The 27,307-nt window shown below is 42.3% G+C and overlaps 1 protein-coding gene across 1 annotated transcript; it reads left to right on the forward strand.

The window, feature by feature from the left end:
• Positions 1–870: 870 nt before the first annotated feature.
• Positions 871–25,259, forward strand: PPA1 (inorganic pyrophosphatase 1). Its single transcript, XM_048506191.1, has 11 exons — positions 871–1,026; positions 5,936–6,000; positions 14,915–14,968; positions 16,384–16,503; positions 18,974–19,060; positions 21,096–21,222; positions 22,267–22,394; positions 22,776–22,861; positions 23,048–23,117; positions 24,020–24,059; positions 24,934–25,259. The coding sequence occupies exons 1-11, from the start codon at positions 963–965 to the stop codon at positions 24,963–24,965; spliced, it is 873 nt and encodes a 290-aa protein (XP_048362148.1). The 5' UTR covers positions 871–962; the 3' UTR covers positions 24,966–25,259.
• Positions 25,260–27,307: the final 2,048 nt, after the last annotated feature.

Raw genomic sequence — 27,307 nt, forward strand, 5'->3', positions numbered from 1 at the left:
TTTGGTTCTCCCGGTCCCCCGACGGGAGAAAGTGTACTTAAGGGGTTGCAAAGCTGCTAGGCGGCAGAGCTGTTGTGCGGAAGGGAGGTGCTGACACCTAGGTCAGCATCTCAATAAATCTCTTTTATTTATCTGAGCCTTGTCGGGTCTTGCTTGGGTTCCTGGGCGCTGCCGAGAGCGGGATACCTCTGAGTAAGGAAAGTGTTATCCTGAGCAGCGCGGTAACACTGAGAAGGGGTTACTAAAGCAACCTCCCCGTCCAATAGGGACTGGAGGTGCGTGTGTGCAGCAGCGCCACTGTTTGAATCCCACCACCATCGGAACCTGTTATTAAATTTTTTGGATCCAACCACTGACCGGGTTCCTATAGAAAAGGCATAATCAACTGTCCAATTGCCTTGTCTTCAAATTGCAATAGAGGAGGGAGTGGAAATGAAGACGGAGGCAGAATTACACAGGACAGTTCTGTAACGTTAATATTTTGAGTACATTTTTTTAATCTTGTCCTTCCTCCAAGCACCTCGGGCTGTCCTACATCAACCTTTATTTTATCCTCACAACAACCCTACAGAGTAGAGCAGGCTGACGAAGACAATGCGGGTCTCACCATTACTGGGATTGCTGTGTGGGGAGGAAACGTCATCCAGACAAACCTACTTTAAAACCGAAGCCCGCCATCCCAATGAATGGAGCCACGTCGCCCTTCGTGACGGCAAATATAGACCGGAACTTTACGCTACTCTTGCCTTTCCTTATCTCTATGCGAGAATCGGCCCGCCGCGGAGACTGCGCAGTACGGCGAGCTGTAGCCGCTGGGCGGCCAGGATGAAGAAGCCCGAGAGGGCAGCGAGTGTGCGCCTGCGCAGAGCCGTGACGGGCGGGAGGTCGCCTGTCCAATCAGCGGCGGCCTCCCGAACGCGCCTGGCCCTTCTCCAGTCTCAGCCTCGTTCGGCGCCGGCATCATGGCCAGTTACGGCTTGGAGGAACGTGGCTGCCTGAATAGCCTCGAGTACCGGCTGTTCTTCAGTGAGTCCCTGCGGGGAGGGCTCGGCGGGAAAAGCTTCGCTGGGATGGCCACTGCTGCAAACCCAAGAGAGGAGAAAGGCAACCTCTCCTGGGGAAGAGCCACCCGCAGCAATGCATCGCCCTGCTGGTTTCAGATCAAAGCCCGGCTCAGGAGCCTTTATAAATTCCCTTTTATCTTTTCTGCCCTGTTTGTATGCGTTGTATAGAGGGGCTGTTGAGAGGGGTGCCCGGGGGAGAAATGGAAATAGACTATCCCCGGGCTGACCTGCTTTAGCTTGTTTTATTTAAAGCTTTTCTGTTTTGCCGCTTTTGCTTAGATTGAAGGTGCGCCCTATACTGAAAGGCTGCAGTCAGACAATTGTGTTACGGTTTGCAGTAACCTCTATAATTGCTCTAGTGGGACTCTGGTGGCGCCTCAAAGGTTGACAGAATTTTATCCCTGTGGCGAAGAAGTTAAGCTCAGTATGAACAAACAGCTTCTAGTTTATGAAAGCTCATTCAGGCACTAACGTGCTTTGCTTGAAAATGTCACTAGACTCTTGCAACAGAGTGAGATTGCTAGCCCTCTGAATTTATCCATAAACATTGCTTATTAAATATTGGCTTAAGTCCAGAAAAAGACTCTTAAGGTAGCTTTGCTGCAATCATAGATTATTCTTTTTAAAACAATTGCATGCAATAAAAAATAGTTGTAAGCATGTGCACAGATTGCTCTCCTGTGCTCGGAAGGGCATGCCACACCCAGTGATGCCAGCTGAGAATTGGCTGCATGTGTGAATGTGTAGCTTCCAGCACAGGCTTGAGTTCATCTCTGTCTCTTTACAAATCGTGGTGCCTGTGTAATTCTTTGTAAAAAGAGAGAACTGGGTGCCTAATAGCACCTGTTCAGGGAACTAGAGGGAGATGAGAGAATGAAGGAAGGAAGAAATGCAGAAAGACTGTGTGAGGGACCTCAAGCTGTAAAGCAGGTGTCCTCTGGAATAACAGGCAAGAAAAAATTAAATGTGTCCAGTAGCACCTTAAAGACTTAACAAAATGTATTGCAGCTTAAGTGTTTTGGGAGTCTGAGTTCCCATTGTCAGGCGGGTGAAGCAGATATGCTTCATGCAGCTGATGTATATCTTACCACATAAATGTGAACTTCATGAATCTGGAAAAGTAAGCTCTGTCTCATGGCCTGAAACTTAGCTATTAAAGGGCTGTTGAACTCTCAATTTTGTCACTCCTCTAGTGAGAAAAGGAACGAGGATTGCTATGAAGTCTATGTGGTATAGATTGGCTCGTTGGACCATTTGGGCTACATATACAAACTCATGCATTTATATTTCATATTCGTTAATTATTATTCTTGACTTGATGCTGTTAGCTTGTAATGTAAGTGAAACTTACACACACCATTCTTTCCTGGATGATCCAAAAAAAGGAGCTAAACGGTCACAAACCCATATTCTGTAAACTTGGCTGTTTCTTCCATATCATGGTATAAAATGTCTGCTTTTATGAGAGCTTAGAATGGATCAGGACCTGTCACGTTTCAGAATGTCTTTAAGACATGAGCTAGCTTGGAGAGATGATGGGGTCATGTTATGGGCAGTAGCCATCTGTAATGGTGGAATGGGTTCTTAGGAAATATCTTGTGTGAAGTGGCAGGAACTGTCAAACGAGCCCTTCGTGAGCAGCTCCCATTCCACCCTCCCCCACATGACAAACAAAGGTGAGTTTAAAGTCTGACCTGACTGCCAGAGATCAGTAGTGAAGGTGGCTGTAAAACTAAAGCCTTCTACAGTATGATCCTTTAAGGCGATTTTCTTTCCTCCGCGGTAATGCCACACCCCTCAGAGTCTCAGTTATCACTGTGAAGGTAAAAGTGGCTTTGTGTGGGAGAGAGAGGACATTGACAAATGTTTGCTTAAGTGTTCTTACTGGATCAGAAGAAATAAGTTGATTAATGAACTGAACTGCTTGAATGAAGGAGTGCTTTGGGCCAACTTACACAATCCCTTTTTGCCCTCTTTCACAATGAGGGGAATTCATTACTTATTCTTCTGCTCTGCAAATCAGAATTCTCTTTCAGTTTTAAGGGAAGGAGATGACATTAAATTGTTTCTGTAAGTTACCCTTCATACCAAAATTGAATCCCGGTCTTCCTTTCTTTGAGTAATTAGTCTTGGCATGCATTCTTATAAATTCCCTTGGACAGGAAAAAGGAATATAGCAAACAGCTCTCTTCAGAATAAGAGGGCAGTTGCTCCTTATATACATCACCATTGTTCACCTTTGTTTCCTGGTTCACACCTGTGTGTTTTCCTTGTGTTTATTGAGAGACAGGACTCAGTCATTTTTTTCACTGCTGCTGCACACTAAGGTGCCATTTTCATCAAGCCACAACCTCACAATCTCTCAGGCCCAACCAAGTCAGACCCCAGTAGCATATGTTTGATATTAAGAGTTGTTGTTCCATCCTGAATTGCCTTACACTTACCCACAGAGAAATTCATTTACTGCTTTGTGGCCTACCCACCTAATGTAGAGAGAGATTCCTGGCAACTCTTCATAATTAGCCTTGGTTTTCCATTTTTCTAAACAAGGATGTACCATAAAAGTTTTCTCATGGAACGTCTTGGTCTTTGCATCGGTAGCATCCAAGTATCTGTGACATGAAAGATGGTTCACAAAGTTTTATCTGTAGTCTCTTATGCTCATGGGAATTTCTCTTTTAGAATTGGAAAAGGTTAGTAACTATTCCGTATTTTCTTTCTCTGACCTGGGTAGCCCAATCTTGTCAGATCTTGGAAGCTAAGCATGGTCAGCCCTGGGTTCTTTTTGGGTGGCAGACCTCCAAGGAAGTCCAGGATTGCTGTGCAGAGGCAGGCAATGACAAACCATCTCTGAACATCTCTTTCCTTGAAAATCCAAAGCACAGGTGTCAAACTCGCAGCCCTCCAGATGTTATGGACTACAGTTCCCATCATCCCCTGCCAGCATCATGCCAGGGTCCTACAGGGTCGCCAAAAGCCAGCTGTGACCTGACAGCACTTTCTATCACCACAACTTCCTTTCTGGGCCCTCATCCTAGAGCATATTATTTTATATTTTGTTAATCAGCTTCTTGGTTATTTTATTGTCGTCTGCTCCAAGGGATCCTGCATTGAGTTAAGCAAAAGGAAGCAATCCCTGACATCTTTCTGCAGAGAGGGTAACAGATTTAAACTTGGTAGGGCAATATCCTGTGGGATTTAAGATAATGCATGCTGCTAAAATGGGTCTAACACTAGTCAGAGTAATTTTCTGTTTTGGAGCTTTTATGGTCGGACTCCTATTGATGTCTGATAAAGTTCATGTAGAGTTTTTTTTTCTGATGAAAAGTTATTTTTTGAGATGATGTACCTATAATGTATAATTAATGGACCTTACTGTCTAAAGCATAGTTCCTATTGTAAGTGTGTGCCATCAAGTAGTAGTTAAAAATGCAGAGGTTACAAACAAGCCATATGAATATTTAGTATACTGTGAAATGCTGCCTGATCAAAGCATCAGTTTCAAAAGGCAAAGCAGTTCTACTGATTATATCTTGACATTGCATCAACTTCCTCCCTCCCTTCTACGCTATGCCAAATATTCTGGTTTTTTGCTATTTTTAAAAACAAAGACTTTGGATTGGCTTTCCATAAACTTGTGCTTGGGAGAATAACTTTCACTTTCTTTATGAGACAAGCTGCAAAGGAACTGCCTGTTCCAGTAAACAAAGAATGAAAGGAGGAAAAGAAATTTATGCAAGGGTATTTTCTTATGAGCAAAGATGAAAGACTGTTGTTGCTTAAGACAGCTTTGAGAATCCAAAAAGCTGGTTATGAGCCTTACATGTTTTACCTGACTACAAAATCAGAATGAAATTTTCCAGATGGCTTTATAGCAAATCAAGCCATCCATTATGCCTATTTATTGACAAACGGCCATTTTCTAGGCATTTCTACATTTGTTATCTAATAAATCTTTTAACTAGAAATGCCGGAGATCTTAAAGAATATTTCTGTTAGATGCAGCTAATCCCCCCTTCCGTATTCCATGTGAGTGTGTGGGAATGGTTTTGCATGGTAAAAACCTACCGTATATACCGGCGTATAAGACGACTGGGTGTATAAGACGACCCCCCCCACTTTTCCAGTTAAAATATAGAGTTTGGGATATACTCGCCATATAAGAGTACACGGCGTATAAGACGACCTCAGACTTTACAGATGATTTCCCAGGGTTCAAAAGTAGTCTTAAACGCCAGTATATACAGTATGTGCTTGCATCACCTGTGAATATTTTAACCATATGGAAAGTGTTCTGCTGGGTGTCTTACACCTGATCCGTACCTACAAGGATATGGGAAGATCTGCCCCCCCTCCCCAAACCCCTCAGATGTGATTGGCAAATTCACAAATGCTTCTTACAGGTGTGTTTATTAGTACAGAAAATCATTTGGGGATGTCTGTGATTGTTTGGCATAAGAGTAATGGAATTATGATGTGTGGCCTCAGATATGAATGAGAAAGTACTTGAATAACGGTTGGGGGTGTTATAAATTACACGTGTTTGTCAAAGGGCACTTGGTGATCTCCTATCTGAAAGGAATGAGCTTGGGTTAGAGGCTGCATCCAGAGCAGAGGACAGTCTTAGATTTTTATGGTAGTACTGATTCGTCATGACATAGTGACTAGGTATTATGTGTAAGATGGAAGGGTTGAACTTTATAAGACCTACAAATTGTAGCATTGGTTTCATTGATATCAGAATTTACTGATCAAGCCGGGCCTTGTTTTCAAATTCTCTAAACTTTCTAGCCATGGTATTTGAGGCTTATTTTGATATTGCATCTAACTGAGGAATTGCTCTTGATCACTTCTTTGTTTTTGTTTTCCAGAGGACAATAAAAGACAATACATCTCCCCATTACATGACATTCCAATGTATGCAGATGCACCTAAGGTAATAATTCATGTGATTATATCTTGAGGGTTTTGGTTTCTCTTGCAGAGTGCAAAGGGGGATTTTGCGAGTAGAAACCAGTTTGATTTGGTTTCCATCAAAAGGGCAAGTGCTGTTTGTCTGGGTCTTCCTGATGTGGCAGTTAAGGCAATTCTCTGCATCTTTCTTAAGCAGTACATCTTAAACTAAAAATGACGATGGTTTGAGCACAGTATGCTCCAAGCTAGGCTGGAGAAACAAGTTCTTTATTGCCTGAGTTCAAGTTGTCAGTGACTTCTTCAGCTTCTCCTCTACCTTTCACTCCCTTCACTGAACAAGCAGTTCTGAGCTGTCCCTGAATTTCAATGGGAGGAAACAAGGAGTGACCTAATCTTCCTGCAGTGCTGGGTCTGTCGGAGTAGAGATGGAGAAACTGGATATTTCATGTCCAGTTCTTATAACGTACGCTTTCTCTGCATCTTTCATTTTCCTTGTAAACGTGCTAAGTGTTTCTTGGCCTCTCTCAAGATTTAGGCTTTTTTTTTTCTTACGTAAAAAAGAAATTTCTCCTCATTTCTTATGTTGGATTCAAAGATACTACATTTCTTTTATTTCTAGCATCCTGTCTAATGTTATGTTTGTACATAATATTTGCTGAACTTTTTAAATAAATTTCTATCAATCTCAGCAGGCATGTAGTGCACAGAGGCGGTATATAATTCAGCGTGGCAAACTATTCAAATGTTAACTTGTAGAAAGGATAGCTGCCAAGAAACTGGCCTTGTCTAGGCATTTCTTGGCCTCTCAAATTTTGATTCAGGCTTTTGGGCCTAGTCAAGTTACTGAAGACTCCTTTCTGGGAAATTAATGTCACACTGTCTCGCAGTTTCCAGAGAGATCAGGGACGAGATGGAGTCAGACACAGGTGCAGTCGTCGTGGGCCTGGGAGCTTCAAGGCCAGAGACTCAGATGGAGTTTTGCAGTCTGATCCCAACACATTAGTCCAAGTAACTCTGGGCAGGGATGAGTTACTTGACTGTGACTATGTGCTAGCTGCAGAAGTACGTGGTTATGTGTCTTAGCACCATAGGACCAGGATAGCTTCAAGTAGTCATGAAACAAGACCACTCATTCTAGTCTGTTCCTTTGGGTCTTCCTTTTTTCTTTTTGGCCAGGTTGAGCCTAATGCAGCTGAAATATCTGCTTCTTAAATTTTGGACTTGGAGCTCTGTCTGGACTTTATATCTTCAGTCTAACATCCAGGTCAAAGAACTGAAGCCTGATTACGTATTCTAGGATAGTTGCTTAGTTTTACTATTTTTTATATTTGTCTTTTAATAAACCTTATTAATTATAGTCTTGTGATGTTCGTTATTGGGTTTTGGGGCTTCAATCTCAATCCAGTGTCTTTGCCTATTTTGGCTACAGCTACCAAGTAATTGTTCACGAAACTCAACTAGCAAGGTTCTATCTTGCAGGGCTGATTTCTTGATTAACATACGGTAGGCTGGAGACTTGGTCCCTTGGTCTCTCAGTGAGGGCTAATGTTAGCAGGGCTGGTGGAAACTCGTTACCCTGGGCACTGAGGATTCACTCCCCAGTTCTGGGCATTTTGCTCTTGATCTTCCCTCAGGTCCTTTCCACACAGCAAATGTATAATGGGTTTCATTGGGATAAAGTAACCTGATTTCCTATTTTCGCATTGACATTCATCCATGCAGGCAGCATTTGGAGTCCACAGAAACAATCTAGGTTGCTGTTGTGCCTTGCATGGAGACACTTCTCTCTTTTTTAAATTTACTTCCCACCCATGCATAGCTACGCAGGCATGCGCAAATGAACCCCCACAGCCATGCTGATGTCTCATGATACAACCTTCTGCACCTGAATAGCTACTCAGATGTAAGTCGTGATTTTTTTTAAAGGAAAACGGAGGCGAATAAAGCGCCTCCTGCCCAGCCGATCGCTCTCAAGCAGCTGCAACCTGGGATTTTTGAAAAGGCTCACAAATAGCACGATTCTAAAAAAACCCAGTTTGGGAGAAATAACACAGGGCAGACTCCTTTTAAGGTCTACAGGGCAGACTCATTTTAGGGGTGGGATCTGTCCGGAGTCCCCCCCCTCCCCGGTTTTTTCATTACCCTACACGCATGTTTATTGGCCCGTGTGGAGAGGCCTCTGAGTCTTCTTGTGGGACGAAGGGACTTTGACAGTGGTGAGTTCCTTCAACTTTTGGGCTGCTCAAACAGAACAGATTGCTAAAATCTTTGTCATGGAAAGGCAGATATCCATGCATATAAGTGTAAAGCTGCATTCTGAATTGTAAATGTTGCAAGAATGACTTTGGTGCCACATTTTTCTTGATTGCATGTGCAGTTGGCTCAGTTACAGAGAAATGTGTGATAAGAGGACATGTGTTGCAGTGAGGAATGCTGATTGTGTGGTTTAAAGAAACTGAGGAAAATAGTAAGAAAGCCAGCTGGATTCAGAATTGTGATTATAAGGGCAAAACCAGGAGAACCAGGAGAATCAAAACAGGAGCAGTATATCTGGTTGGGGGTCTGGGCTGGGTGGAATGCACAGATGAGGCTGAGATTCTGGCTCTTAATCTACAACCGTGTCTAGGCAAGCCATTTCTGTCACAGCTTCCCATTGATAATTGCATAAGAAGATGGCTATAACATTTCCAGCCTGCATTCAGGGCTCTGTAATAGCTATTCGTCACTCCCTAGGAATTCTTAACAATTCAGAATTGTATACTTTATTGGATAGGGCTGAGAATCTATACGATTCATCTGCTTGTGAGTTTTGTACTGCTCTTTTTCTCTTCCACCTCATTTTTCTTTATTGTGAATTTGTATATGATTACAGGTTTAACATTTAATGTCCATTTCTGTCCACCATGAAAAAAGCATGTATGTGTGTGACATGTATCTTATTTCATTCATTCCCCTAGATACCTTGTCACTTTTTGATTGGCAGTTAATTTTGGTGCAGCGAAACCTTGTTACTCCTACATGCTGTCTCAAGATTCTCTTTCACTTTCTATAAAACTGTTTTTTAATATATGGGAACTACTGTGGCTACTATGAACCTCTGAATACAATGGCAAAAAAGTGGTGTTTATGTGCTTGTCTCCTTGGAGTATGTATTTTAAAAAGTGATTATTGCATACAGTTCTTCAAGTAACTGCCAGTAAATTGGAGCAGAAGTGAGAACTGTGTCATGCATTTTTTTACTGGGAAGATGTGAAGCAAGATTTGGCTTGGCCTTGACAGTATATTCCCTGTCAAAATTTAAATTAGACCCTTAAGATCTTTACTTTCTGCAACATATCTTTGTAAAATCAAGAGAGATCCTTTTATGGTCTACTGTTGCCCATTGTGAAAAAAGCATGTATGTGTGTGACAAGTAATTCATATTTGATACATGATTTGGGAAGTGGGATTTCTAGGCTCAACACAAAGATCCATCCTGGTGGCAAAGAATCAAATGGCATCAACCGTAGATGGCATTGATCGTAGATGGGATGAGGGGGAAAGGGGAAAGAGCAGAGTTGTCAGTAGAGTTGCGAATGTAGGGATCATGAGTATTATGGTATGGAGAAAATTGTGCCATCACAATGTGTCCAAATATTGGAGTGACTGTAATCAAGATAATTTTTAAAGAAATAAAATGGCTTAGAGGCATCATCTGGTGACTGTGATCAGCAGCAAAAGCGTTTGCCAGAGCTTGCCTCTCCTGGAGTGGGGGTGGGGGAGCAGAAGTTTGTTGTACTGGATGGTTTATGAACTGTGGGAGTGAAAGCCAGCGGTCCTGTTGCAGCCACAGAACTACCTCTGTGTGTGAGAAGAATCCTGCCTGTTTGGAGGAGGGGTGCTTATCTGATTGACCCAGGAATCTAAAAGTTAATGGATAAAAGCAAACATTTTATTGTGCTACCGACAAAATAATGCACCCTAAAGCTAGACTTCACGTTTCTCTCTTTATTGCAGGGATGGCTCTCCAGGTCAGCCTTCAGTGTTCTGCACAAGCTCAGTAGCAGCGTTGGTAGGGAGTCGAGTTTAGCGGAAAAGGTTATTTAATCATTGCTAAATCAGTTCTTGCACCCTAATCCTGTTATTTTTCAGATCTTGGAAGGATTCTAAAGTATCTTGCAGTTTGCTAAATTTATCAGTGCCTTGCTGTTGTTTTCATTTTACTCTTTTAAATAAATGTGGTTTTTCTGTACCTTTCTATATTTTAGAATTTAGTGATTGTCTGAAGCATAGCAAAGCTAATCTGCTTCTTATCATACGTAAGAATTTTAAAACTTGCATAGTCTAGTCTGAAAGTTTCTCTTGCCTCCAGAAAATAACCACCGTCAAGATTATTTTGCCATGCAGTCTTGCCTTCCTTCCCTGCAACATTCATTGCATCCATAGGCTGATCTTGATAAAAGTTCTCATCAAGCAGATTAAATACATTTACATGTAATTAAAGTGGAAATGTTTATGGCAGATAAGTCAAACTCCTTGAAACCTAAAATTGTACCAACCAGCTGGGGAATGTAATTTGTAGTTTATGTTGCTCCAGGAGCTAAAAGTTCCCAAAGGGGTGTAGAATCTCTGTTTCACACATATATCTGCATAATTTTATGGATGCTGTCTTAATTTTTTTCCCCCTACTGAAGGAAGAACGGGGTTTTCCCCACAGGTTTTGCTATTGATCAAGCTGAAGCCAGTTCATACCTTATTCTCCTGTTTTGTTCACGGCTCCACAGAAGTGGTCTGCAATGTGGTGGCCGTGGGCCCCATGGCACCCATCATCATCTTTCCTTGCACCTTCAAAGTGTTTTCAGGAAGCAGGCAGGGCCAGGTAGGGCTTTTGTCCAGCAAGGCTTTTGATTGGCCATCGGAGATCTGATTGATTGTACCAATTTTTAACTGTTGCTTTGGCAGCAACTGTCACCATTGGCACAAAGATTGCCACTGTGTGGCTGAAGGTAAATTGTAGCAGCCATTTTGTGGCTGGCTCCACCCTCTGCAGCAGCCATTTTGTGGCTGCGCCTTCCATGTTCTATCAGAATTCCAAAGGTGGAAGGCTCAAAAATGTTGGGGAGCCCTTCTGTAAGACATTAGATAGGCCTTGTTCAGGGTGGAACAGAAGGTTGCATTTTGTAATGTTGTTTGTTTGAGTCTCTTACTTGTAGTTCAGAATTTCTGTCTGAGGCATATCTTTTTAATCTTAAATTTCTGAAAATATGATAGGAAAAGTAGAGCCAGTGTGGTAGAGTGGTTAAAGTGATGATACTCAGTGTCTTAGGTGCTGAAAATGGCTCTTTGATTTGCCACTTGTGGCTCTTCAGACTGTTCTCACTGTGGTTCCTGCCACATGTCCCAGTAAAATAGGCAAGGTTCTCACAGTTTCCCGAGAGTAGGTTACTAATTATTTGTGTGTGCCGAGAGAATGTTACTAATTGGTGATTTTGCCACGTGATTTTTGCCTTAGTTGTGCCCCTCCTCTCAGCAGTAGCATGCAGAACTTGAAGCAGTGTAGCAAGAGGTGCACCAGCGTGTGTGGCAGCCTGCGCCTGCGTGCATTCGTTTCCCGCCCAAGGACCGGTGCAGCAGCTGCGTCCTTGCCACAGCCCTGCCCTGGAATGCCCTGCCCCCGGAATGCCTGGCCACGCCCCTGTCGTGCCACGCCCAGCCCCATTGGCGCTACACCACAGTTTGAATCCCACCACCACGGGAACCTGCTACTAAAATTTTTGGATCCCACCACTGGCAAGGCCATTGCCTGGCAGAACTTGTGGTTGGCTGGTGGTTCCAGTGGTTGGCAGAGGGACTGGAAGATGGGTCAGCTGTCAGCCTCCCTGTGGGGCCCCATACTTGGGGTGGAAGTAAACATCTGTCCCCTCCAAGAAATGCCCCCAACCATGCAGCCTCTGTGTTCTCATCCCAGCACCTGGGAGGAGAGCAAATTGGCTGCATACAAGAGAAAGCAGAGCCACAACTTCAGTGGTAGCAGTTACCTGGGAAATTATCAAGCTGGCCACAGTGGTGGTGGTGATAGTGGTGGGTTTTACTCCCTTTTCTTTGTGACCTGCTTGCTATCCTTGGACCCCCTGACAATCTCACCCTCTTGCCCAACCTTTTGGACTTTATGCTGTGGAGACAGCAAGAAGGCAAAGAGACTCTCCTCACTCCAGATGCCTGTACATGTGTAGATGTACTCTGGTAAAAATATTATAGCTACATATGTAATATTAAAGGTAAAGGTAGTTATTACCGATGCATGGGGTGACGTCACATCACCATGTTCACTAGGCATACTTTTTTTGCTATTGCATTTCCCACTTCTCAATACTTTACCCCAGCAAGCTGGGCACTCCTTTTACTACCCTTGGAAAAATGGAAGTCTGAGTCAACTGAGCCGGCTGCTCAGGCCGTGGGCAAAACTTGGACTGCAATACTGCAGCTTCCCACTGTAACCCTGCCCTGTATACCCTGCCTTATGCAATATTGGATTTCATATTGTTTCTCATGCTATGTGCTGCAAAATGCCAGTTTCCTTGTTTGTATGGGTGAATAGCAGAGTGTCCAAACTGAGAGCAAGCCTAAGGCAAAACAGTCTGTTTGGTTGGATTTGTGAGTTACTCCAGGCAATTATCTGGAAGCCTCATTAACTATAGACATGATCTTGATTACCACACCTCACTGAACTACTTTGACACAATAGACACTGAAAACCTCCTTGGTATCTGATGCTATATTTCACTACACCTTTTCAGAAAATGGCTCTGCAACAAATGGTTGCTTCCTTGCATTTCCTCAACCTATTGATACAATCTCCCAAAACCAATCAATACCTTCCTAATCACAAGCCTCTGCAAAATTTGAATAACCTTAGTGGAGGCTGCAAAGAGTTACTGTGCATAAAGCCATTCTCTGCTTCCTGATTTAATCTAAGAGCAATTGACTCCCATTGTCCCGGGTACTTAGAACAATAGAAGAGCTTTTGATTAGCTCAAGCCAGCAAGACCAGTATGGGAAGTTCCAGAGAATTTAGGAAAATGAAACTTAAAACTCACTTGCTCCCGCCCCTACCTGGGCAAAAGGGTATAAAAGTACTGAGGACCCCAACTCCAGTGCTCAATACTACCCTGTACCTCTCTTGGTCTGGTTGGGTTGAGACACGAATTTGTCCTTTGCCTGGATTCAGATACTGGTCATTTGAATCCTTGCCTTCTTCTAGACTTTCTTCAGCTGATTTAGGTAACATATGACCCCCTGCTTCCCCAAATCCCATTCTATCTTCCCACCTATCTTTCCTCCCTGTCTATATACTAGGAACTGTGTGTATGTGCCTTGACTTCTCACTGTGTGATTGATTGGAACCAACATTTATATAAAAATATTTAAACTGCAATTTGGTCTTTTGTGAATTCTCTGCAGATACGTTTCAAGCCATTTCTGGTATACATAGTCTAAAAAGATCCCTACCCAGCCTGCCTCTCGCATTGCTAAGCCAAATTATTTTCCCCATTGCTACTTTAAGATATTTGTGTGCTGTTACACTCTTAGCAGCTGGTGGAGATTCCTTAGAAATAAGTTCACAACCTGTGAAAGCTGGGTAACACCACTCTGCGCCTGGCTATATTTTGTATTATTGTACATGTGTGTTTGGAGTTAGCCACAGGGCATACGGTAGTCATGTGGCTCTTCTGGTTGATGGGAATTGCAATTGTAGCTCTCAGTGAGCCATGGAGTAAGTTCCACTGGGTTAGAGCATTGGACTAGGATCTGGGAGATGCAGATTCGAATTCCCTCTTGGTCATGGTAGTTCATTGGTGACTTTGGGCCTCACTACCTAACTGGCGTTGTCATGAGGATAACATGGAGAGAAAACCATGTAATCTGCTCTGGGTCCTCATTGGGAAGGAAGCAGAATATAACAAAATAAGTTTCTGACCCTCACTTCATTGTGTGCATAACCTTAATTACCATTGCCTCTGTCTGGGCTAGTTACTCTGTCATCTCTCTGGGCATGAGTTCCTGAGGGTTCACTGGGGTAGCTAAACAGTGGCTCTTGGCCAGCTTAAGAAGGCTACTAACAAGGTAGTCCATAGTCTGCATTTAATCTGACGAGAGCAGTAGAAGTGTTTTCTCTTTCATCCTGGATTCAATTGTTGTGAAATCTGTTTGTACGCCTGCCTTGGTTGCAAAAGGGTGGGTTAAAAATGGAAAGAATAAATAAATAAGGGCCAGGCATGATAGAGGTCTTTGAGTGTAAAGGTGGCTGGGGTGTATGCGTCTGGGTGCATTAATTATTTTGCAGCAGTTCAGAGCTGCAGTATTGGGGGGTGGGGGGGTGTCTTATGATTACTTTGTCAAGATTTTGTTGTCGGTTTGTTTTACAACACAGAGTTCGCTGCTTTTATTACTGCTAAGTAAATACAAAAAGCTCAACAATCACTGCAAGCCATACAATCTTTTACAAGTTAAGTCAGTCACAGTAATGGTCCTTAAACTTTGAGCCCTACACTTTTAATATGTGCTAATGACTTGATAATGGACTCTTGTACTAGACTAAACTACAAAGGGAAATGTACCTTTAACGGCTGTCCTGAGTTAGCATAGTAGGGCTTATTTTTATATCTCCGTCCCATGTTCCACCCCAGTTCTGTCAATAGTTGAAACTGGAATTGGAAGGAACTCAAAGGCAAGGCTGCCCCCAATTATCAAATAGTCACTTTTCAAATAAGGTTCCATCCTTCGCTGTTCTTGGAAGAATAACCCGTGCTCACTCCTTTGCTTTGTCCAGTTAATGATTAAAATATATCAGTTTTGCTATGCAAAAGAAAAATTATCAATTGTATAGGATCATTCTGTAATTATGTATTCAGGTCTAGCTTATAGTGATGGTGTATATCTTCCTGACTTCTTTTCAGAATTTGTTCAACATGGTCGTGGAAGTACCTCGATGGACTAATGCTAAGATGGAGGTAATTTCTTGATGAAACTGTACTTTTTGCCTTGGCTTTCTCTTAGTGTTCTATTATGGCGAATGGTGAATTTGGTGATGTTCCCTTCATGTATTGTTCAGTTATTTTAACATTATCCCGTGAGGCAAAAAAGTGTTTCCTTTAGTTTCACTTTTCACTTGTTATTTTGCTTGGCAACTCTGGCTGGTTATGGCTTAGCACAGCAGGGCCCAGACCAGACCTTCCCTATGTTATAATATAACCCTGCTCCGTTTTGGTTCTGAGTGCTGTGGAGTTATGATACTTTATTTAGCTTTATTAAATATTCTGCTTCACTGTCCATGTCTGCTTCCATGCAGAGGTGCATTTTTTCATCCCTGCCATGGCAGTAATGTCAGGCAGTGTAGGAATGGATGAGAATGGCCTCCACTCCCTGACTCTGCCGCTCTCCTCCTGTTGTGCTTATTCAAAGTGTAGGAAAGGTGGCAATTGCACCCCCCAGCCTTTCACTGCACCCGAGACCCCCTGTATGCACTGTAACATTACAGTGTATCTCAGCAGGGAACAGGGGAGCCCTTTGAGGTCGGGGAGGGGGGGGGAGTGCGTGGCAGCAAAACCACCTTTTTGAAAGTGGATCTCAGCTGTGCCTCCCCCTTACTGTAGAGGCAATGAAGGGAGTATTCACATGGGATGGGCCTCTGTGGTCACTCTAAAGATTCCCTTTTAACAAAGGGGACTCCCCCCCCCCCCGTCTGGATTAGAGGGGAAATCCCTGGAAGTGCCAGGAAACCTGATCAAAAATGAGCCCAAAGTCCTGTGGATCTTTAATCTGAGGTGTCTCTGCTTTCCATGGAGGGGAAAATACCCCTGTGGAACAGCCTAAATCCATGTGCTGGCTAGAGAAGTAGCCTTTGTGGATCAAGGTGTCAGATCTGAAATGTCTTACTTTGTCATGAAAAGAGGGGTCATTGGGTGAGCCATTCTTTCTCTCAGCCGATCCTACCATGCAGGATTGTTGTGAGGATAAAATGGACATGGGACAGCCATGTGTGTTGCTCTTTGGAGAGAAAGCTGTATAAAAAATATACTAGACAGATCAAAGAACCGATGTCAGAAATTTCTCTGAGGCTGTAAATCCATGAATCATCTATGAAGTGTGATTCTCTGTAGAGTAAGCAGGCATTGGTTTGTGCTATAGGTTTGTTAATAATAGGAAAATGATAAAGTACAAAATATTGGAGTGTTTCTCGGGGAAACAGAATCCTTCAACATTATTAAGACAGTGGCTGAGTATTTAGAGCTGCTATTCATCTGGCTATGTAATGTGACTGTTCATCTCCACTTCTTTATGAAAAGCCTCATCCTTGGATTGAGTAAATGGATTTACTTATTGATTCTTCTATGAGTGCCACACAAAGTGAATTATTTCATTTCAGATTGCGACCAAAGATCCTTTAAACCCAATTAAGCAAGATGTGAAGAAAGGAAAGCTACGTTACGTTGCTAATGTATTTCCGCACAGGGGATATATCTGGAATTATGGTGCTATTCCACAGGTACATTAAAATACTGTTCCTGTTCTCTCTTGTTAGTTGTTGAGCATTAGTGTTTATTGTGATGCCTCTGGGAAGTGCTATATTTCAGTGCACCAAGTTAGGAAAACTAAGTTTTGTCTGTCTGATCTTTTCCTAACACTAATGAGGGGGAAATTGTTTTCACTACACAGCTGAGTAGTTGGTAGACTCTCGGGAGAAAGGGAAGAGTGTTCTGAATGTTGTAAACAAGCAGGTTTTTTATGCTTAAGCAGACACAGTGGCTGCAAAGAAACCCATTCTCCTAACACCTGAAGCATCTTAATTCTGTTGAGTACCTAATGCTTCTAAAAGGGAAGGCTAGATATTGACTGAACCATCACAGGTGTCAAACTCGCGGGCCTCCAGATGTTATGGACTACAGTTCCCATCATCCCCTGCCAGCATCATGCTAGCAGGGAATGATGGGAACTGTAGTCCATAATATCTGGAGGTCTGCGAGTTTGACACCTGTGCATGATTAGAACATTAACTGAGCTCTCTCAAAAGAGAATAGGGCAGGGTCCCCAACATTCTTGAGCTTGTGGGTGCCTTTGAAATTTTGATATAGCCTGGTGGGTGCAGCCACAAAATGGTTGCCGTAAAACGGCTGTTGTGGGAAGCAAAACCAGCCACAAAAATGGCTGCCACAGTGAAGATCCTTGTGCTGCGGCAGCAGCTGCTGCCAAAGCAAGGTTTTTAAAAAATCTGCAGAGTCAGAATCCTTGCTGGATAAAAACTCCACTTGACACCACCTACTACTTTCTAAAAACTCTTGGTTGCCACCAGGAAAGGAATCTGTGGGTACTATGTTGGTGGCCCGTGGAATCAGGAAACCTTGTCTTCTGAAACTGTGTCACACTGGATTAAATCCAACCAGTTTTTCTACTGATGGTAAAAGATGGAAAGGAGGAGACCCTCTTTGACCAGCAAAAAGTGTGTTTTTAGAGTCTCAGGGCCTGCATGGACAACGTCATGTGGCATTGGGGCTATAATAAGGAAGGGAATGGCCAAGATTGGATCCAACCAACTATGTAGCTCCAGCTTTTGAACTGTGGCCTGTTAACGGCTTCAAGCAACTTACATCCAAGATGTTTGTGCTCATTGTCTCTTATCAATCTTTGTCAGTGTTCTTGTGGGTTTCTACCTGCTGTAAGATGCTCTGATGTTTCATGTGAGGAAAACAAGACTGATGACGTTGTCAGGCACATCTTTATAACTGGTTGGCATGGTCATTTCCAACCCCTGGACATCTTTATTAGACTTCCAGACCTGTCTTCTAACATGTTCCGAGGCTTCCTAAATCCGGTTGCAAAATCTCCTCTCACTTGCCTTGCTCATGTAAATGTTGTTTTTCTGGATCCTGTGGAGAATACTTTTGACTGCTTTTAAGCTGGTAGTCTTATGAGTCCAGTTGAATTGAGCTTGCAAGGATACTGTGAAAAATCCAATTGTGTAAAATGTTTCTGGGTTGGGAGTTTTGCCAAATATATAACAATTCTACTTCTGACCTAAAGGGAAGTTGGGTCAGTTTCTATTAAAGCAATCAGGAATGATAGTTTCCCCTGGCAAGTGAGATCGTTATTTCCCTAGCCTTTTTTTATTCCTCCCGATTCCCTGCAAGCTGCAGCTCTTCTAAACGTACACAAATGTGTGTCTCATGCAAGTCTCTTGACCTTTCATTCACATGAGCCTGTCTATTTGTTATGCTTGTCTAGACTTCATGTGCCAAAGTATCAAATGCTTCATGTACTTGAGGAAAAGGCCTGTCTCTTGTCTGAAATAAGTATTTCCTAGGTCCTTCTTTCTAACAAGAGAAATTGCTACTGGCAGCTGTTCTTAGTGGCTGTGAATTTGCAGCAGGAAATTTCAAAGCTACTTTAGAAGGCTTCAACTTGGTGGAGGGGTACATAAGAACAAGCCAGCTGGATCAGACCAGAGTCCATCTAGTCCAGCTCTCTGCTACTCACAGTGGCCCACCAGGTGCCTTTGGGAGCTCACATGCAGGATGTGAAAGCAGTGGCCTTCTGCGGCTGTTGCTCCCGAGCACCTGAACTGTTAAGGCATTTGCAATCTCAGATCAAAGAGGATCAAGATTGGTAGCCATAAATCGACTTCTCCTCCATAAATCTGTCCAAGCCCCTTTTAAAGCTATCCAAGTTAGTGGCCATCACCACCTCCTGTGGCAGCATATTCCAAACACCAATCACACGTTGCGTGAAGAAGTGTTTCCTTTTATTAGTCCTAATTCTTCCCCCCAGCATTTTCAATGTATGCCCCCTGGTTCTATGTATGTTCTATGGTTCTATGTTTCAATGTATGCCCCCTGGTACATATCAACGTAACAGCTTTCTTCTTTGATAATGTAAAATAATAGATGTTTATGCTGCTCAGTGTCAGGGATAAGGCAGCACACGTCTACTTATTTAAAACTTTGATGTTTTCCCCCCCTTAGACGTGGGAAGATCCTGGACATAAAGATGAAAATACTGGCTGTTGTGGAGATAATGATCCCATTGATGTTTGTGAAATTGGAAACAAGGTAACCAAGTTCTTACACTGCAGGTGTAACTCTCATTTCACTGAATGTTTCATTGAATTTGGCTTCCCAAACTGTTGGTATAAGCTTATCTTTAAAGTACTATAATGAAATATGATGGTAAAGTCATAACTGGTTTAGGTGGAGAGATACGCTTTTCCCCTTCACTTCCCTGTCGTGTTTGGATTGCCTCCCTGTCATTAACCTGTGAGCCAGGAAAAAAATATAGCTTTGCACAAAATGATTTGCTTGGCGACCAAAAGTATAAGCTGTATTTTGCACAAAATGGGAATTGCAAACTGGCATCTTCCAGAGGGGACAGAATATGAGTGTGGGTGGAGGAATAGCAACATGGGAGACGAGCGTTAAGGAATAAATGACCAAACTGTGATCTGAGCTCATGAGTTCTTATTAGTGGTTGATAACTTGGTCTGTGTAGGAAGCCATAATGGAACTTTAAAGAGGTGGAGAGCTTTTCATAAGCTTCTTAAGTAAGGATTCTTCATGTTGCTTTCATGTTTGCTGTGAATGCAGAGGCATGCGTATTGGTGACAGAGCTTATGCTTGGGTGTTTTATAACTTGTCTATTTGCTGACTCTTCCTTTGCATGCATGCCCTGCATTGGGTCTATGGTGCACAGAGCAGAGGGAAATGGATTTTTAAAGAATTTTTATAACCTCTAAACGTTTCATGTACAGAAAATAACACAAAATAATAAAGTAAAAAGATGTGTTAGTGGATGTCAAATGTTTTTTCAGTACTAATTGATGTTAATTTAAAATGTGACTTCTTTGTAAATTTACAATACATAGTATATTTTTTTAATTTTCTCAACACTTAGATGTAATTAGATATTACACTCTGGACATGCTCTGTGAATTGCCCTATGTATATTTTTTTTCTATATAATTTTAACACATATGCTTATAATTTTGTGTTATTTTCTCTATTATCATATTCCCCCGGCCAAGCTGCACATAAAATGTGTAGGGGTTGGAAATTTATTGAAGAGTTCATTTCCCTCTGATTATTTTTTCCTTGCCTTTGTTTTGCCTTGGTGCAACCCCCTTCTTTTCTTCTTTGATACATGATCATTGCAGCTACCGTGGTGACTTGCCATTCCTTTTTAGTTCACACACATGCAGTATACCACAAGATCACCTTTCAAATAATATCTCTGCAGTTGTCTCGAACATTCTCCACCCCATCCCTTTCCAGGCCAAAAGGGACCAAAGCTGGACCAAAGGGACCAAAAAGGGGTCTTTTCCTTGATATCTCTGCAATGAAAAATGTTATAGACATTCACATTAAAAAAAATGAAAACTGAGTTCAGAAGAACTAAAATTTGAAATGGAAATAGATATGTGGTAATAGATTGCTATAGTGCAAAAGCAATTACTTTTTTTTAAAAGCTCACAAACACAATAACACTAGTTCCAAGTTTGATACTCATGCACCATAGTACTGGAAAACACCTTCCTGGCACAGTGTTGGTTTTCTCCCTTGCTACTCTTTCCCACGGTACTTACTCCTCTTGTCCCCTGTATGTGAGCCTCTTCTGTATATGGCTCCATTGCTTACAGTAGCCGTTTTCTGATTGCATTCACCATCTGATGTTAGAATTCCAAGGTACCCACAAGCTCAAGAAGTTTGAGGACACCTGCTCTAGGCAGAACTGATAACCATTCAGCATGTTGCTGGACAGCTGCACATCATATGCATAGCACAGCTAAGCTTCTTTCCATTTCTTTAAGCTATTTTGGCTTATTAGACAGGGAAACTTGAGGTTTGGGAGAGTGTTCCTCCTCTAGAAGAATTGGCTTTTATACCCCGTTTTCTCTATCTTTAAGCAAAGCGCCTCACAATCACTTCCCCTTCCCTCAACAGACACATTGTCAGGCAGGTGGGGCTGAGAGAGTTCTGAGAGAACTGTGACTGGCTCAAGGTCACCCAGCAAACTCATGTGGAGGAGTGGGGAAACAAACCTGGTTCTCCAGATCACAGTCCACTCTTAACCACTACACCATTCTGGCTTTAGGTGTGCAGCAGAGGAGAAGTAATTCAAGTGAAAGTCCTTGGTACGCTGGCATTGATTGATGAAGGCGAGACCGACTGGAAGGTCATTGCAATCAATGTTGAAGACCCTGAAGCTGCAAGTTATGACAGTGAGTATCCCAGAAGCAAGGAGAGGGAGTCTTTTGTGTTTTGCTTTCACCCCTTATAAACAAAAAAGCCCTTTAAATGCTCACTGTGGCAGGCTGAGGACTTTGTCCAGAGCAACGCGGGTGTGATGCTTGTTTAACGAGAGCAGCATATTTTATGTCACAGGCTGTTATCACTGCCGGACCCCAAATCTTATGGGAAGGGGATAATGGTAATCTTTCTCCTCCTGAATTTGCATGCATAAAGAAGGTGTAAGAAAATCTGTGGAATCCCCATCACATGAACCAGATCAGATTTGGAGGACTTGAGCCAACTGTTGTAGTCACTGAATCTGAGGTTTCATATCCCAGAAAAGAGATCCCAGATCTGGGTTGTCTGCTGCAAGAGCAGGCATTATCTGGAGACCCTTCTAGACAGAGGCTAATCAAAGATGTTTTTGGTACTGTAAGCTATAGAAACTTCTGTACCTAGACCCAACCCCATTCACTTGGCACTGGGAGGACTTCCAAGTCAGTGTCCATACATACAGCACCACCTTTGTAAGAAGCAGCTTATTTTAAAATTATCCTTTGCTGGGTGTACTTGCTTCTTGGGTTTCTATCCTTCAAGAATTATTGATATGGACAGCATGTGGCTAGATGCCTTAAACTGGATCACTATCGTGTGGACAATTTGTGGTGATCAAGTGGGACTGTCACCCTCAGCAACTGCTGAGAAATCAGAATACCGGTACTACTATAGATTTGTACATTTTGGGACTCTGTGATTATTTTTTAAATACTACCAGTAGTGCTTCAGAAGTTCTGCAAAGTTGTCTGTCCTCTTAAACACCTCCCAAGTTGCTATATGAATGGAACTGTGAATTTCTGAAGGGTGGGTTACAAAGTGAGATATTAAGAAACATACTTTTTTTGGTGGGGAGAGAATGCATTTGAATCTGGGTCACGTACCCTCCAGTCTACAGTGACTGATACTGTTAGTGAGATGCTTAATGCCACCTGTTGGACTGGATTCTCAATACGTGCTTCTCTCCCCTTTCCGGTCAGCTATCAATGACGTCAGGAGGCTTAAACCTGGGTACTTGGAAGCTACAGTGGATTGGTTTAGAAGATATAAGGTGCCTGATGGGAAGCCAGAAAACAAGTTTGCATTCAACGGAGAATTTAAAGACAAGGTACGTGTTTGTGTATGCTGCCAAAAGCCTGTCAAAGCTTGACAGCTTAAGCCTGTTGCTGTTCTGCATTGATAAAAATTACAAGGAATCAAAGCATATGTTTGTACTCAGAATACCTGAAATAGCGTGTGTCTCTGTTTTGGTGGGGAAGGGGCCCTTTCTATACAAGCTCAGAATCCAAAAGGATGAAGCAGACATGTACAGAAAACAAATATGAAGGCTGGAAAAGTTGGGGAAAAACTGGAATGGGACAGTGCAGAATTCTGTGTTTACAAAAATGTATCTGAAAGTTTTCTTATGTCAGAAGATATTCTTAACAGTGCACGTGATGCACTGTTGCAGGAGGCACTGAACTTTATTTTCTTTTTTAAAAAATCTTAGGATTTTGCGATAGACATCATCAAAGGCACTCATGAATGCTGGAAAGCTCTAATATATAAAAAGAAAGATGGGGGAGAAATGAACTGGTAAGTTACTGTTCTGCTGAAGCTGTGTGCACATTACGAAGCAGTTGCCATAGATCCATGCATTTTTCAGTACAAATATCTGATTGTGTCTTGCTAAATGTTTCAGGCATTTTTTCAAGATCCCCATGTGGAGAGATGTACTCTTGAGAAAAGTCGCTTATCTTTACAATTGTGTTTCTCTTCTAGCACAAATGCAACTTTATCAGACAGTCCTTTCCACTGCAATCAAGCAACTGCTAAGGCTGTTGTGGAAGCGGTAAGCAATTCTGGTTAACTCTGATACCCCTGATGTGCTGGGGTACCATTCTAATTGGCAGGGGCAGTATCTATTCTATGATTCCACACTAGTACTGATAAGCTCCTGACTCTGGTATTGCTACAGAATACAGCATCCTCAGAGGCTTAGCTGTGATTTTTTTAAAAAGTGAAACCCAAGCTTAATCTTGAGCAGTGGTTCTCAACCTTCCTAATGCCGTGACCCTTTAATACAGTTCCTCATGTTGTGGTGACCCCCAACCCTAACATTTATCCATTTTGCAGATGGAGAACACTGATGCTGAGAGTCTTAGGCGACCCCTGTGAAAGGGTTGTTCGACCCCCAAAGGGGTCCCGACCCCCAGGTTGAGAACCACTGATCTTGAGGATGCTCTGCAGAATTTGGGTGATTTAACAAGTAGGCCTACCTATGCCCTGGGGCAATTAAAGCAAGACTCCCTTTCTGTCACAGGGGCACACATTAAGGCGGTGGCTGAAAACATATTAAGAATTTGGTAATCACAGGGGACAAATTACAATTCTGTTGCCTTTAGTTTATCCTAGAACATTTTTTTTCTCACTGGCACTTGAAATGCAGTGTTTTTTAAATCCCAGGAATTCATTTTGTTATAAGATTCCATCAGATGTTCTTTTCGATACACTCTTCAAACGTGCAGTTATACAGCGAATATACAGCAAATATTGAAGCAGTTGTTGGCTGTTTTCCAGTTAGCACTAGTATGGGGAGCTGACTGCTGGGCAAACAGTTTAATTCTGCAGTAAAACCTACATATTGTTAATGATGGGTGGTTATATATGACCTATTTATTTTTTTCTGTAAGACACTACCACGGTTACCCTTTTAGAACAATAATTCTGTACTCAATGTGGTCTCCATTTCAGGTACCACTTTGTGGATCTGCCAATCCAATACCAGCTGATGGTAAGCTTCCTGAACTTAGACAGTCTGAGAATGGTGTGGGATGTTGTCTCTTAGAAATCCAGGAATTAATTATAACTTGTAAGATCTCCATCTTTGTTTGCAGGAGTGCTTAAAACTAGGAATTGACAATCATTCAATATTTACCTTTTCATAAACTAAGACACAGGGTGTCAATATTAAAATACTTTGAACATCCTTGGTCTAGGACCCAGTTTCTCCAGCCTGCTTTTATTACTTATTCCCTGTTCATCTTCTTAAAAAAAAAAAAAAACAGTTGCCCATAAGTGTTAAGCCACGTCTGCCTTCCGTAACGTCAGATACAAATGTGTTTTGTACCAAGCAAAGCTTCCCTCCATGGGTTCCAAGTTTCTGATTTGCTGCTTTTACAAGTAACGGTAGTCCCCTGTGCAAGCACCAGGTCATTATTGCTTTATGGAGTGATGTCACACCTTGGCATTTACCAGGCAGACTGTTACACGTGGTTTGCCATTGCCTCCCCCAGTCATCTTCGCTTTACTCCCAGCAAGCTGGGTACTCAGTCTACCAACTTCAGAAGAATGGAATGCTGAGTCTACTTTGAGCCAGCTACCTGAAAACTGACTTCTGTCAGGATCAAACTTAGCTCGTCAGCAGAGTTTTTGACTGCAATGCTACAAGTTGACCACTTTGCTCCACCAGGCTCAGTACTGCTGCTTCTACTTTCTCCTTTTATAAACTTATGGGCAGCAGATTAAAAGGAAATTGGACCTTGTGTAACTGGCTTCTTTGATGTCATTCCAGATTGTCATGGTGGGTTGTGATACCTTATATATGTTTTAGATCTGTAATGATAGTAAAGGTGTATTTCTTCTTCATCCTTTTCTGCCAACTCCAGTGGACAAGTGGTTTTACTACGAGAAAAAGTGATGTGAAGCCAGACGTTGCAGTAGCCGCTGTGTCCTATTACCAGGAAGCCATGTGCAGACCTAGACGAAGATGGATAGTGTTGTTAAAACTGAAGTTCTAAATATGCACAGGTGCACATGTTGTATACGTAACCAAATAATGTGTGCTCAAAACGTATCTAGGCCCTACAGAATCTGAGCAGTAATTTTGTAAACTCTCTTGTAAACTATGACAGTCTTTTCCTTAAGTATCATGGCAAACGCACCCATACTTGTTGCTTATTGGACATGAGTAAAAAAAACCTGTTTCAACTCATTCAGGGTTTTCTGTCTTCATTATGATAGATCTGCAAATCTAAACATGGATAGTTAGGAAAATGAATCTGATACCCTCTCCTTCCCCTGAATTAAGGTATTTGTGAAACCGGGATAGGTCAGCATGCCTGAAGAAAGAACTGTATGAAATCTGAGATGGCTGCCTGATTCCCCCCACCCCACCTATACACACACACACATTCACTGTACAGATTTTAACTGTAATAATACCTCTAACATCTGCTTGATCACCACAGTTCTTGTGTGGAATTGCCCTGCCTGTTAGAGGCCTTTGCATGCCAATCAATTGTGAAGGGAAGAAACAGACTGAAGTTATGGTCCTCTCCAGATTTACACTAACAAATTGCAGTTGAGTGGCAGGATCATAACAAACGGTTGTTCTATTCTCTAAAGCTGCATAGTAAAAGTCTTAGATGCCCAACAATGGTTGCTTAAGTGGCAACTGTGCCAGTTGAACACCTGAATCTCCAATTTCATGGAAACTGCGCAAAAAGTGGCCGTCTACTTTCTGCCTAGAATTACCTTCAAGGAACATAATTATACCTGCGCCAGCATCCACCATCAATACCATCCTTAATTTTCAGGTACGGTTAAAGACATAAGATTCTCAGACACCTTCATCTGGCATTTTAAAAAAGATACAGACCTAACTATACAGTTCACTAACTTGACAGATAATATTCCACATTAAAAACACTTTAAAGAGAAGAATAGAATGAAATATTTTCACACAACAGCACAGTGATGCATTCTCACTATCTACATAACATGCAGACTCAAGAGGCTTCCTTTAGAGGATGTATTCATGGGATGCCCTGGTGTCCCCAACTGCATAGAAGGATGGAAAATAAATTAGAGTGTCCCTATTACAAAATCATTTAGGTAAACCTTGTGCTTTTAGATTCTCATTACCTCTTGAGACCCTTGATTTTCATCAACTGGTCTGCTTGAAACTACAGGAGCTATTCAGGATAATTTTGGAATATGACCCAACATATAATTCAGCCCAATATGGGTGCTGGGCAATGTATCTTATTGCAAAACACCGTTTCATGCCCTAGATACAAAGTTCTATAAGGGCACGGATCACAGAAGACTCAGTCGTTCTATATTGGTACCTGAATAATCATTCTGTTACCTAAAGGTGTTTGTCCATGGTATTGTGGCTAGAATACTGGGGTTAGGATGATCCAGATTAAAATAATCCCCACTGTGCCATCAGTGGGTGACTCTGGAGTCAGGTACTTTCTCACTTCATCTACCTCACAGTGTTGTGGGGATAAAATAAAGGGAATAGTGTTGTGTCATCCAGAGTTCCTTGGACAGGGCAAATAAAAACAGTGCTGCCTCTTTTAAATAAATGTATCGTTGTACATAAGAAGAGGAGTTTGAATTTATACCTTTCTCTCCTGTAAGGAGACCCAAGGTGGCTTACAAACTCCTTTCCCTTCCTCTTCCGACAACAGACATCTTCTGAGGTAGGTGGGGCTGAGAGAGTTCTGAAGAGCTGTGACTAGCCAGCCCAAAGTCACCCAGCAGGAACGTAGGAGTGGGGAAACAAATTCAGTTCACCAGAGAAGAGTCTGCTGCTCATGTGGAAGAGTGGGAAATCAAACCCAGCTGTCCAAATTAGAGTCCACTGCTTTTAACTTCTACACCACACTGGCTCAGCACTTACATCAGAGTAAGTGGTCAATAGTGTTCTTAGAAAAAAAAAACAATAAAATGCCCAGCAAGCTCCTGGCTCAGTTTAGTCAGAAATGTTACTGATTTCTCCCCAGCATGTGTCCAGAGTCGCCATCAACTATCTCTGGCAGGTGGTTTTAGCAGTTTATGGTAAAATAAAATCACGTTAGGCTTTCAGAAGCCATAAAATATTACAATTTACAGACAACAGCAAATCACATCCAAATCATTTTCTTTCTTTCAGCCAATTGGGGACTGAGTTCTGAAATTCCTCGTAGACTTTTTCTCTTCGAAACTCATTAAAAAATCACAAATAGTTATCTTGTGGTGTTTTTAAGACAA

Source organism: Sphaerodactylus townsendi, linkage group LG08 (assembly GCF_021028975.2).
Source record: "Sphaerodactylus townsendi isolate TG3544 linkage group LG08, MPM_Stown_v2.3, whole genome shotgun sequence".
In the NCBI taxonomy this organism is placed as follows: domain Eukaryota; kingdom Metazoa; phylum Chordata; class Lepidosauria; order Squamata; family Sphaerodactylidae; genus Sphaerodactylus; species Sphaerodactylus townsendi.

Excerpts from the sequence above, each read along its gene's own strand:
- PPA1 (XM_048506191.1), top strand. The coding sequence starts at position 963 with ATGGCCAGTTACGGCTTGGAGGAACGTGGCTGCCTGAATAGCCTCGAG. Across the intron at positions 22,395-22,775 it reads ACGGAGAATTTAAAGACAAG|GATTTTGCGATAGACATCAT; the intron begins GTACGTGTTTGT and ends AAAAAATCTTAG. Across the intron at positions 23,118-24,019 it reads CTAAGGCTGTTGTGGAAGCG|GTACCACTTTGTGGATCTGC; the intron begins GTAAGCAATTCT and ends TCTCCATTTCAG.